We start from the raw sequence: 12,988 nt of genomic DNA on the forward strand, positions 1-12,988 counted from the left end.
GGTTGTATATAGTCGAATCGTCTCAAAATATGATTGTAATTCACATAACAAAGCTATTTAAGACTTTTTTTCTGCTGTCGTATGCTCTTTAAAGTCAAGGCCAAACGCTACATATGCTTCATCATATTTCCTCATCATATTTCCTCGTCTTAGCTCTTCATATCTCCAGTGCTCTTTGCTGTGTGCTCTTGTTTGGTTCAAAAATACTGCGCACACTCTCTCCTCTATTTGAGAAGTACAGGTAGTCCCCTGGTTAGGACGTACCTGACTTACGTGATTTCGACTTTACGACACGTCATGTCATTATTTTTTTAATGTTGACTTTTTTTTTTTTTGTAATGCATACTTTTATTTTGGTGCAAGAAGCAAAGAGCAGGTTGTACTTTCGCATGCGAGAGCATTCACACACCACCCATCCCACAAGCACACATTAGGAAGAGCTAAGTGAAGAGGAGACAGCTTGCGCGCACATTTGTTAATTGTGAAGCATCTAGAGGTGATGAATGTATATAAATGCTTTTGTACTGTTTATTGTGCGTTTTTAAATTGTGGTCAAGTTTATGTGATTGCGAACGCTAACTGACACATTCTAATCGTTTGTTGTTGCTGTATCAGCAACTACTTGTAAATGCAAATTTGAATTGCTGTTTATGAAGGGGAGACAAATTTCATTTTATTTGAGTGTCATTCTGCAAGTGTTGATGTCATGAGCAGCTGAATAAAGTCAGCAAACCACATGGACGTCTGAAATCATCATTTCAGAGCTTAGCTCGCTGTCTAGCTAGCACTTAGCTCCACCGTCTTGGCGAGGACAGCACGATGAAGTTTAAAACATGTTTTTGGATAGTTTTTTTTAATTTAGAGGGTATTTAGAGGTATTTTAAGGGTTAATTCTGACTTGCGCAGAAATCCGGGTTACATCGCTAGCGCAGGAACGGAACTCATTCGTAGACTGGGGACTACCTGAACTAGACAAAGACATTTTGAAATGACCGAGACGAATGAGTATTTTAAGACGAAAATGAAAAGGGCTGCCAAAAACAACAAAGGGAGCAGAGAAGAAAAAAATCACCTGCAGAACTATTTGTCTTTCACACAAAAAACTAAGCTAACAAAAGTGGAATGGCAAGACATAGAGGACATCTGCGGCAATTTTCACACAAATAAACACTTGAGTGCCAGACAAGAGACGAGTCTGGCACTCCTATGCCTACCCGTCCCGATCAACTGTTTAAAAGCATTTTGTATTTTACCTTTTTGGTAATGGCCTTTGGCAATGTCCCAAACTGCGGAGCTTCTGGAGGACGGTCCACCGGGTTGTTTATATCGGATGGTACGGATTCCGTCCTTCGAATTTTGGCAACTACAACACGGGACAGACATGTCAATGCGTCCATCATTTATTCTCCATCAGTAGTAAAAGGAATACAAAAAGTCATTTTACTTGGAAGAAAGGAGATTCTGCAGGATGGAGCTTCCTTTGTGCATTTATTGTGGCACTTTAATCTGTACACAGATAAGAAACGGAGCAACACCACAAATTAATACAGGCTAAATCATCCACTTAAGCAATTTTCTCGTTAATATCAATGTTTTGAACTCACCGACAGTGTTTGCACTTAACCCCAAACATCATGTTCTTCTGACACACCTGACATGTCTGGGAGAGCCAGGACTTGGTGGAGAACCTGCAACACACACATTGAACCCGGATTATTTTCAATAAAGCATTCAGGTGGGCAACTACATACAGTGGGGCAAATACAGTGCCTTGCAAAAGTATTCGGCCCCCTTGAATCTTGCAACCTTTCGCCACATTTCAGGCTTCAAACATAAAGATATGAAATTTAATTTTTTTGTCAAGAATCAACAAGTGGGACACAATCGTGAAGTGGAACAACATTTATTGGATAATTTAAACTTTTTTAACAAATAAAAAACTGAAAAGTGGGGCGTGCAATATTATTCGGCCCCTTTACTTTCAGTGCAGCAAACTCACTCCAGAAGTTCAGTGAGGATCTCTGAATGATCCAATGTTGTCCTAAATGACCGATGATGATAAATAGAATCCACCTGTGTGTAATCAAGTCTCCGTATAAATGCACCTGCTCTGTGATAGTCTCAGGGTTCTGTTTAAAGTGCAGAGAGCATTATGAAAACCAAGGAACACACCAGGCAGGTCCGAGATACTGTTGTGGAGAAGTTAGAAGCCGGATTTGGATACAAAAAGATTTCCCAAGCTTTAAACATCTCAAGGAGCACTGTGCAAGCCATCATATTGAAATGGAAGGAGCATCAGACCACTGCAAATCTACCAAGACCCGGCCGTCCTTCCAAACTTTCTTCTCAAACAAGGAGAAAACTGATCAGAGATGCAGCCAAGAGGCCCATGATCACTCTGGATGAACTGCAGAGATCTACAGCTGAGGTGGGAGAGTCTGTCCATAGGACAACAATCAGTCGTACACTGCACAAATCTGGCTTTTATGGAAGAGTGGCAAGAAGAAAGCCATTTCTCAAAGATATCCATAAAAAGTCTGGTTTAAAGTTTGCCACAAGCCACCTGGGAGACACACCAAACATGTGGAAGAAGGTGCTCTGGTCAGATGAAACCAAAATTGAACTTTTTGGCCACAATGCAAAACGATATGTTTGGCGTAAAAGCAACACAGCTCATCACCCTGAACACACCATCCCCACTGTCAAACATGGTGGTGGCAGCATCATGGTTTGGGCCTGCTTTTCTTCAGCAGGGACAGGGAAGATGGTTAAAATTGACGGGAAGATGGATGCAGCCAAATACAGGAACATTCTGGAAGAAAACCTGTTGGTATCTGCACAAGACCTGAGACTGGGACGGAGATTTCTCTTCCAACAGGACAATGATCCAAAACATAAAGCCAAATCTACAATGGAATGGTTCAAAAATAAACGTATCCAGGTGTTAGAATGGCCAAGTCAAAGTCCAGACCTGAATCCAATCGAGAATCTGTGGAAAGAGCTGAAGACTGCTGTTCACAAACACTCTCCATCCAACCTCACTGAGCTCGAGCTGTTTTGCAAGGAAGAATGGGCAAGAATGTCAGTCTCTCGATGTGCAAAACTGATAGAAACATACCCCAAGCGACTTGCAGCTGTAATTGGAGCAAAAGTTGGTGCTACAAAGTATTAACGCAAGGGGGCCGAATAATATTGCACGCCCCACTTTTCAGTTTTTTATTTGTTAAAAAAGTTTAAATTATCCAATAAATTTTGTTCCACTTCACGATTGTGTCCCACTTGTTGTTGATTCTTGACAAAAAATTAAAATTTTATATCTTTATGTTTGAAGCCTAAAATGTGGCGAAAGGTTGCAAGGTTCAAGGGGGCCGAATACTTTTGCAAGGTACTGTAAGTATTTATTCAACCACTAATTGTGCAAGTTCTCCCACTTGAAAATATTAAAGAGGCCTGTAATTGTCAACATGGGTAAACATTAACCACGAGAGGCAGAATGTGGAAAAAAAAAAAAAACAGAAAATCACATTGTTTGATTTTTAAAGAATTTATTTGTTTATCATGGTGGAAAATAAGTATTTGGTCAATACCAAAAGTTCATCTCAATACTCTGCTATGTACCCTTTTTTGGCAATAACGGAGGCCAAACGTTTTTTGTAACTCTTCACAAGCTTTTCACACACTGTTGCTGGTATTTTGGCCCATTCCTCCATGCAGATCTCCTCTAGAGCAGTGATGTTTTGGGGCTGTCGTTGGGCAACACGGACTTTCAACTTCCCCCACAGATTTTCGATAGGGTTGAGATCTGGAGACTGGCTAGGCCACTCCAGGACCTTGAAATGCTTCATACGAAGCCACTCCTTTATTGCCCTGGCTGTGTGTTTGGGATCATTGTCATGCAGAAAGACCCGGCAACGTATCATCTTCAATGCCCTTGCTGATGGAAGGAGATTTTCACTCAAAATCTCTCGATACATGGCCCCATTCATTCTTTCCTTTACACAGATCAGTCGTCCTGGTCCCTTTGCAGAAAAACAGCCCCAAAGCGTGATGTTTCCACCCCCATGCTTCACAGTGGGTATGGTGTTCTTCGGATGCAATTGCGTATTCTTTCTCCTCCAAACACGAGAACCTGTGTTTCTACCAAAAAGTTCTATTTTGGTTTCATCTGACCATAATACATTCTCCCAGTCCTCTTCTGGATCATCCAAATGCTCTCTAGCGAACCGCGGACGTGTACTGGCTTCAGCAGGGGGACACGTCTAGCAGTGCAGGATTTGAGTCCCTTGCGGCGAATTGTGTTACTGATAGTAGCCTTTGTTACTGTGGTCCCAGCTCTCTGTAGGTCATTCACTAGGTCCCCCCGTGTGGTTCTGGGATTTTTACTAACCGTTCTTGTAATCATTTTGACGCCACGGGGTGAGATCTTGCATGGAGCCCCAGATTGAGGGAGATTATCACTGGTCTTGTATGTCTTCCATTTTCTAATAATTGCTCCCACAGTTGATTTCTTTACAGCAAGCGTTTTACCTATTGCAGATTCAGTCTTTCCAGCCTGGTGCAGGTCTACAATTTTGTCTCTGGTGTCCTTCGACAGCTCTTTGGTCTTGGCCAAAGTGGAGTTTGGAGTGTGACTGACTGAGGTTGTGGACAGGTGTATTTTATACCGATAATGAGTTGAAACAGGTGCCATTAATACAGGTAACGAGTGGAGCCTCGTTAGACCTCATTAGAAGAAGTTAGACCTCTTTGTCAGCCAGAAATCTTGCTTGTTTGTAGATGACCAAATACTTATTTTCCACTCTAATTTGGAAATAAATTCTTTAAAAATCAAACAATGTTATTTTCTGTTTTTTTCCCCACATTCTGTCTCTCATGGTTGATGTTTACCCATGTTGACAATTACAGGCCTCTCTAATCTTTTCAAGTAGGAGAACTTGCACAATTGGTGGTTGACTAAATAATTATCTGCCCCACTGTTCATAGATAAGGCGCACTGGACTATAAGGCGCAGCTGTCCTCAGTGTATTCTGGGATATTTACACCAAAAGATATTAACCGGTAACACTTCATTTGACAGCACCATCATAAGATTAAATGAACCACATTCATTGCTTCAAAAAGCTTCATTTGGTCATCACTGCTCCCTTTTAGGGAGACTGTCAACCTCTTCTGCCACCTGCTTTCGTCCAACATGCCTCCTAGTGCAGTGCTAAAGACGTAAATAACAATCAAAATTCATGTTCTGTGCTAATTATTTCTTCAGTTACTGTTCCAGTTGTTTAATTAACATCTAGTTATGGTATTTGGTAACACTTTATTTGACAGTGGCGCCATAAGACTGTCATTATACAATCATAATTATGACATGACACTGTCATGAGCATTTATGAATGCTTATAACAGATGTCGTTTTGTGTTATCCGATGATTTATCTCACTTTTGAATGGATGTAAAAGATTCAAGCTGGACATTTATGGATTTAGTGACATAATTTGCCTGATGACACCTGACGACATAAGCATTCAGTCATGCCCAAGACAGTGTCATATTATAACAATAACTGTCAAATAAACTGTTACTTATTAACCCAAATAAATCAACCAATATGATGCACTGGAGTATATGCCGCGGATTCAAAATGAGGGAAAAAAGTAACGGCTTCTTGTCCGAAAATGACGGTACATTGGAAAAAAAAAAAAGCACCTGTGTGTGACTGCGAGGCCAATGTCTCTCCTCACAGCTTGTGGAGAGCTGCGGTGAACTGTTTTGTTATCTAGATATAAGATGAGAGATGATCAATTGGAAGTAAAACATTCTAGGTATGTATCATGCATCAAGTTTGCAATATACAGTGATCCCTTGTTACTTTGCGCTTCAAACTTTGCGCCCTCAGTCCATTGCAGTTTTTTCAATTAAATAAGAAAAAAAACAAAACAAAAAAAACAGTATTTTATTTAAAAATGTTAAGATATATGCATGTATACATGTACATATCATTGTTTTCCTTTATATATCTATCTATCTCATTTATATCATAATTATTAGATTCGCACTTTTGTTGTGCTTAAAAACCATTTATAAAAATACATATAACTTTTTTTTGTGTGTGTTTTTTTTTAATAATACTTTGGGGGGACAAAAGGAAAAAATGTCTTTTATATATTTCTTTTGCTGTTAAATCTGAATGAATACATTGAACACTCACAAAATACAGTATATGCCATATTGGCCCGAATATAAGACGGTGGTTTTTGCATTGAAATAAGACTGAAAAAGTGGGAGTCGTCTTATATTCGGGGTCTAGACATTTTACCCATTCACGACGCTGGATGGCGCCAGATATCATTGAAGCGATGTTCTGTCATGACAAATTTCAGCTACTCTCAAGTTTAACCTGTTAGCATTATTTCATTGCAATGTTTTTCCTTATCCAGATTTGTTTCAAGACTACAGGTAGATCCCATTCATATAGTACTGATGTGTTCTAAGTATTAACCTTTGCGTTGTTACCTCCTCTTTCATATTTACAAAAAAAAAAAAAAAAAAAGAAAGGAAATTTTGTTCCTAGGGGGCGCTACACACATTTACGCATATTTTGATTTTTTTTATTTTTTGTTTTTGCATTTTATCAAAGTTTTCACCAGTGTTCAACTGGCTGTTGAGTTTGGTGAGTTTTGAAGCATTCTGAGAGGGTCAAAGTAGGGCTCAAACCGTCCGCGGGACAAAGGATGACTGCTAGGGGGCGCTACATAGTGTATTTGTAATATGTCTTTACACGGTATCAAAGATTGCACCTGTCTTGACCTGCCTGCTGATTTTGGTGCATTCTGAAGCATTCTAAGGGGGTCAAATTGAGCTCAAAGGGGCTGCGGAACAAAGAATAACGATAAAACATAAGACGGTGTTTTTTGCATTGAAATAAGACTGGAAAAGTGGGAGTCTTCTTATATTCGGGGTCTAGACATTATAAACATTCACGACGCTAGATGGCGCCAGATATCATTGACGTGAATGCTGAACTTGAGGAGTAATGTTCTGTCATGACAGATCTCAGCTACTCTCAAGTTTAACCAGTTTGCATTATTTTATTGCAGTGTTTTTCCTTATTCAGATTTGTTTCAAGACTACAGTCACAGTTAGACCTCACTTTGATGGTTAATGCAGTTATTGCAGTTTTGTTGTTTTATCAAAATAGATTGGTTTATTTACATTTCAAAAACCAGAAGCCATTCATTTACGAATGGGATTGCACTTTAGTTTACATATTTAAATGTTCAGATATTAAGTAGGGCTGTCAAAATTATCGCGTTAAAGCGCCGTAATTAATTTTTTAAATTAATCACGTTAAAATATTTGACGCAATTAACGCACATGTCCCGCTCAGAAAGTATTCTGCCTTTTGGTAAGTTTTACAGCAAGACTTTTTGTGCTGTCCAACAGTGAACTCTTGTGGTCGCTTTGCGACATGGTTTATTGTTTTCTTTCCAGTTCATTATGGCTGCACGACGTCTCTGGCTGATAATGTTGTGCTTAAATGATCCTTGGACAAGATTTGTCCGTAAGTATGGTTGTTGTAAAGAATGTACATATTATGTTAGTAAGCGAAATGTTATATTTTTTGTATGAGACGCTTTTTGTTTATGTTTAGTGAACCTGTATAGCGTGCTAAACTAACGTTGTTGCTAATGCAATGCTTGTGTACTTTTTTTTTTGTAGTTTTACGACGGTCGAAAGAGGACAATGGTTTGAGGCCATTTTAATAATAAATCAGATGAAAAAGGAAGAAGTCTAATTATTAAGGCGTCGTTCACTAGCTGTCTAGCTTTGGAAAAAGTAGACGCTTCGGAGTGAGGACAGCATAGACAGATTTAAATGACAGTAGAGTGAAATGCCCACTACAGTCCTTTTGTACCGTATGTTGAACGTATATATCCATCTTGTGTCTTATCTTTCCATTCCAACAATTTATTTTACAGAATATATATATAATTTACAGAAAAATATGGCATATTTTATAGTTGGTTTGAATTGCGATTAATTGTGATTAATTACGATTAAATAATTTTTAAGCTGTAATTAACTCGATTAAAAATTTTAATCGTTTGACAGCCCTAATATTAAGATTTGAATGAGGCAAAATAAGATGCTTTTTCTCTCAAATATATTGTTATAATCATTTGTTTCAGATGTAACTATTTTCTGTATAAAAATTAATTTGGTGTTCAAAAAGTCTTTTTTCAAACTTGAGTCTTGAAAAAGAGGGAGTCATCTTATAATCAGGGCCGTCTTATATTCGGGCCAATACGGTATTTATGTAAATAAGCTCCACCTCTACTTCGAGGATTTTCGATTTTCACAGAGGGTGGGCGGGGTCTCCCCATTAATCGCGAAAAACAAGGGATCACTGTGTAAGATCATAGTGAAGTTTTATCATAATGCAGGACTTGCCTGACATTAAGTTCGAAATGAAAACTCACTCTTAATGATGCTATGTTCTTCCAATAGGGTGGGCGTTCCAGGGAGCGTGTAAGGTGCGGTGGTTGCAGCTGGGGGTACCCCGGGGGTCCGTACAGGAACAGGAGGGTAGCGAGAAGGCATGTCCTCATGTCCGTTCCCATTGATTTGCATATTCAAGAGGATTTTGTTCTTTTTGACACATCTGGAAGCAAGAAAAAGGAGCAATAATTATTTTAAATTAATGCATTATTTTTAATGGCTCCCCTGGGCCAGTGGTTGTAGCATTCTGGTGGCCATGACGGTTTTAAAAGTATGTCCGGGCCATTTATATTGTCGATCCCTGAATCCATAGCAATTTTATTTTTCCATTTCGGTCATATTTGGATATGAGATGTGATACAAGGGGCTAACTGTCTTTATAGTTGTTGTTGTTGCAAATCCATTGATTTATCCGTGGGATATTCCAGTATTCACAGAAACAACCGTAAACGAGCATGTTGCAGTACCACTGAATCCATTCATTTGAACTGTGAGTGGCTGGCAGCAGGTCCAAAAGGATTGGACGTCTATTGACGTCATTGGCAGCCAGAGAGTTCAACAAGTTTTTTTTTTTTTTTTAAACCTCAGTTCTCACATGTAAAAGCACAATGTGACCCTTGAGCTACAGTAAAAATCAGAGACAGAACGTGCAGCGAGCGAGCGCATGGCTTCCAATGTGTTATGTAAGAAGGATTAGAGAAAGGGACATTTGAGTGGCTAAAAACGACTGGCACAGGACTGTCAGTGATATCACTAGCAGCCAAAGCAAAGTTTCAAGGACACACACATGTATGTGAGCGACCACAAACGGAGTCTAAGTATTACTCGTAGTGTGCGATATAGGAAAAATTATCATGATATGGGCTATTTTATATGATGCATTTGTGAACACAATGTAAAAGCAATTTGATCAGTGGCAGCTGTGTTAATGACCCAGGACTTCGCAGACCGATGTACTTGGATCTAAGGGTGGGAACCTCTTGGTACCTCAAGATAGGATATGATTTGCGAAACAGGGCTCACGATAACGATGATCTCACGATACAACGATTATCGATACATTGGGCAGGAAACAACAGAACAGAACAGGAAAATCAAGCTATCGTCATCCTTCTGCTGTAAGTTTATCACTAGTAGACGTTAGGGGTGTGCCATCTTAGGCACCCAGGCGATTTGATTCAATTACGACTTAGGGTGCTACGATTCTATTTTTGAACGGTGATCACGGTATTGACGATGATCAGGGTTGTCACGATTATCATGATTGTCGATGCATCGTAACTTACTGATTAATAAAGAAGCCAAACAAATATCCTTGTGATTCAACACAAACGAGGGAAACATGCCTATACAGAAAAAGCTGCCCTTAAGCTGCTTTTTTATTTATTTTTTTACAAGAAAGAGCAAAAACATTAACCATTTTAAAGGGAGTACTTATTTCTCTCAACAATACAATAAAATCTACACTGGTGGAATGAATTCCACATTTTCTAGACACAAACAAAGTGTCTTTAGAAATAAGACTTCTTTTAACCAATATACTTTGTTTTCACAGTGTTGCCTCCCTTGTGTAACTCTTGGAGTGACAGGTGGAAATCACAACTGCTCTTGATCACTTTTAACTTGTGGCGTTTATTGCCGAGCACATAAAAAAGTCCACCAGCCTCCAACATCGCCACACACACATTCATTACAGCGCGCGCACTTTCTTCTCTCCCTGACCGGCCACGCGCGCAATCGCCTGTCGGCTCCCAGGCAGCACTTGCAACAACAGATTTCTGTACTGTTTCGCATGTTTGTAGTGTTACCGCTGTACTTAGTCATGGTTTTACACGTTCTGCATATGAAATACACGTTAGCGAATTAGTTTAGCGCTCGGCACTAACTATTAACGTCTCAAAAACAACAACAATAAAGACTAAAGGCCGAGTTATACTTCCGCGTCAGACCTACGCCGTCAAGGAAGAATCGAGTTACGACCCTACGCCGTAGCCTGACGCGCACCTCTCGATTTTTCTAACCTTCGCGTCGCGTAGACGCGTAGACGTAGCGAAAACGGACTGTGATTGGTCCGCTCAGACTGTTGTTTCCGGGCGAAAACACCGCCATTGTAGAATAGAATCAAACATTATTTTCTACACGCAAAAATGCACCAAGCCGACGGGAGTATCATCGAAGAGCAAGTCTCGTCAAGAAATTATTATTGTGACTGCCAAATGGCAAGGTCGGCGATCGAAAAAATAAATAAATGGAAGAACCACCGAGACGTGGGTGGTCGGAATCGAGTGGCCACACGAAGCGGTGACACAGTCGGCCAAAAACTGCCAACTTTTTATCACTTTATGTCGTATTTTTGGTTGGTGCACTTCATCATTTACTGTGTACATATGTTTCAAGTATATGAAGAATAAAGCACAGATTTGGTGTCAAAAGAGTTGTTTTGATCTTTAATTTTCAATAACAGACAGTTCACACACACAATACATCATCACTGATTGAGAGTGCCTCGGTGCTTTTTATGATAACCTTAAAATCAAGCCTCCCAACGCAGTTTGGGAAGTTCCCTAGACGCCAGAAATCTGCTATGGCTTCCCACTGGCTGGTTGTAGGACACGGCAAACAAATCAGGCTGGAGGGCTTTGCAGACCTTGAACGCAGTGCTCGACGCCAGTTTGAAGCTATCCGCCACAGCTAGCTCTCTCCACCCGAGTCTAAAACTCTCTGTGCGGCATCAGAAGTCGGCCAGACCACCTCGAAACCGTCTTCTGCGTCGCCTGCCCGTCAACATTTGTATGTTCAATATTTATTCAGTGTTGATGAGCAGAATATTTACTTTCAAAAGTTCCATCTTGCATTGTTTATTTTTTCTCCGACTAGCGGAAGTAAACAAGCATGCCCCAAAACCGTACAAACATAACGCCACATCCCTCTAGTGGCTTGGCGGTGAATTACAGAGCAACGCGTTCCCTCACCGCAGAACTATCGAATGTCGAATGACGCCGTAGTCGCTACGCCGTCACCGCAACGCGGGAGTATAACTCAGGCTTTAAACAGTAGAAGAGGGTTCGTGTATTCGCCTCTTATAGACGCACACAGGTCCTAGCAACACACTCGGGACATTTTTCAATTGAAATGCCTTAAAACTACTGCTGGACATCTGAAAGACAAGGAGCAACGAACTATCTCTCTTCCCCTCTCGCTCTAAAAAATAACTTGCGCACAAAAGCGCGATCGCTGTTCCTGCCTGTCTCATACACAAATTTATTTTCCAGTCTTTTAAAAAGGAGTAAATCTCACTCCAAGTCTGTTAACGGTGTCTAGGTGGCAGACGTATCTTGGATTTCCTTCCGCTACGAGCGGCTGTCATAAAGTTATGAGGGAAAATCATCGTTTTTTTAACCTTTATGAATCGTTATCCAATCGTCACGTGTCGAATTGCGGTGCATCTAATAATCGATTTCTACTAGACGTCCAATCCATTTGAACTGTGATGGCAGGATCCTCCCACTTCTATGGCCCTCCGTGGCAGCCAATGCCAGATAACGAGGTCATTTTCAGCCATTACCCATTGTTTTACAGTCATTTCTTGTTGATTTTGGGGCATTTTATGGCTCACTTCCTTTGGATTTTGGGTTACAAAAAAGGAAGTGAATCAACTTTCTGTTGGTTTTGGGTTACAGAACAGGTAGTGACCCAGGAATTAATATTTATTTATACAAATCAACAATCCTTGATCGCAAGTCTTCAGACAGCTCTTTTGACAGAGCCATGATGCACATCAGACATTGCTTCTCATCAAGACAATTCTTACCAGGTGTGTGTTTTATAGTGGGCAGGGCAGCTTTAAACCACTCATCAGTGCATGGGCACACACCTGACTTAAAATACTGGGGAAAAATTGGTTTCAATTGCTCTTGAAGTCTCTTTAGGCAGTGGGTTCACCTATTTGTTTTCCCCCTTCTGTCATTGTTTGCATGCTATCCTGATTAAAATATGAAAACCTATAAATGTTTGGGTGGTTTTAGTTAAAGCAGACACTGTTTTTACATCTGTGTGATTTTGACAAGAATCAGCTCACATTTGATGGTAATTTTATGCAGAAATGTGAGAAATTCCAAGAAGTTCAGGTACTTTTTCATACCTCTGTATATCGTCATATTGTACAAGGCCCATTCCACCCTTGCATACAAGTAGGGCTGCAGCTATCGATTATTTTAGTAGTCGGTTAATCGATGAACTAGTTAGTTCGAATAATCGAGTAATCGGTTACAGAATATAAAAAAATTAAAATACCTGAACTGAGCTTCAAACGGTATAAAAAAAGATCTATGTACAACAAAAGAAAAATTGGCTAACTTACACAGCACAAGTCCGCTAGCTTAAATACTATAAAATACTAGTTTTTTTTTTTAACAACGCTCTTAACAAATGGTTCAGACACATATTCCCACAAAAATTTGCTAAATATACCTTTAAATTAAATAACGAATGC

At 39.9% G+C, this 12,988-nt stretch overlaps 1 protein-coding gene across 4 annotated transcripts in view; it reads right to left on the reverse strand.

Moving 5' to 3' along the window:
• The window catches only part of ksr1a (kinase suppressor of ras 1a), a 73,682-nt gene that overhangs the window by 15,343 nt on the left and 45,351 nt on the right, over window positions 1-12,988 (reverse strand). For all 4 annotated transcript variants that reach the window (XM_057821832.1, XM_057821833.1, XM_057821830.1 and 1 more), the window contains exons 5-9: window positions 8,478-8,659; window positions 5,704-5,773; window positions 1,605-1,688; window positions 1,445-1,506; window positions 1,254-1,363 (exon numbers count right to left, since the gene is read on the reverse strand). In XM_057821832.1, coding sequence (XP_057677815.1) covers window positions 1,254-1,363; window positions 1,445-1,506; window positions 1,605-1,688; window positions 5,704-5,773; window positions 8,478-8,659 — 508 coding nt within the window. The remainder of the gene's footprint in view (window positions 1-1,253; window positions 1,364-1,444; window positions 1,507-1,604; window positions 1,689-5,703; window positions 5,774-8,477; window positions 8,660-12,988) is intronic.

Source organism: Corythoichthys intestinalis, chromosome 18 (genome assembly GCF_030265065.1).
Source record: "Corythoichthys intestinalis isolate RoL2023-P3 chromosome 18, ASM3026506v1, whole genome shotgun sequence".
Lineage (NCBI taxonomy): Eukaryota > Metazoa > Chordata > Actinopteri > Syngnathiformes > Syngnathidae > Corythoichthys > Corythoichthys intestinalis.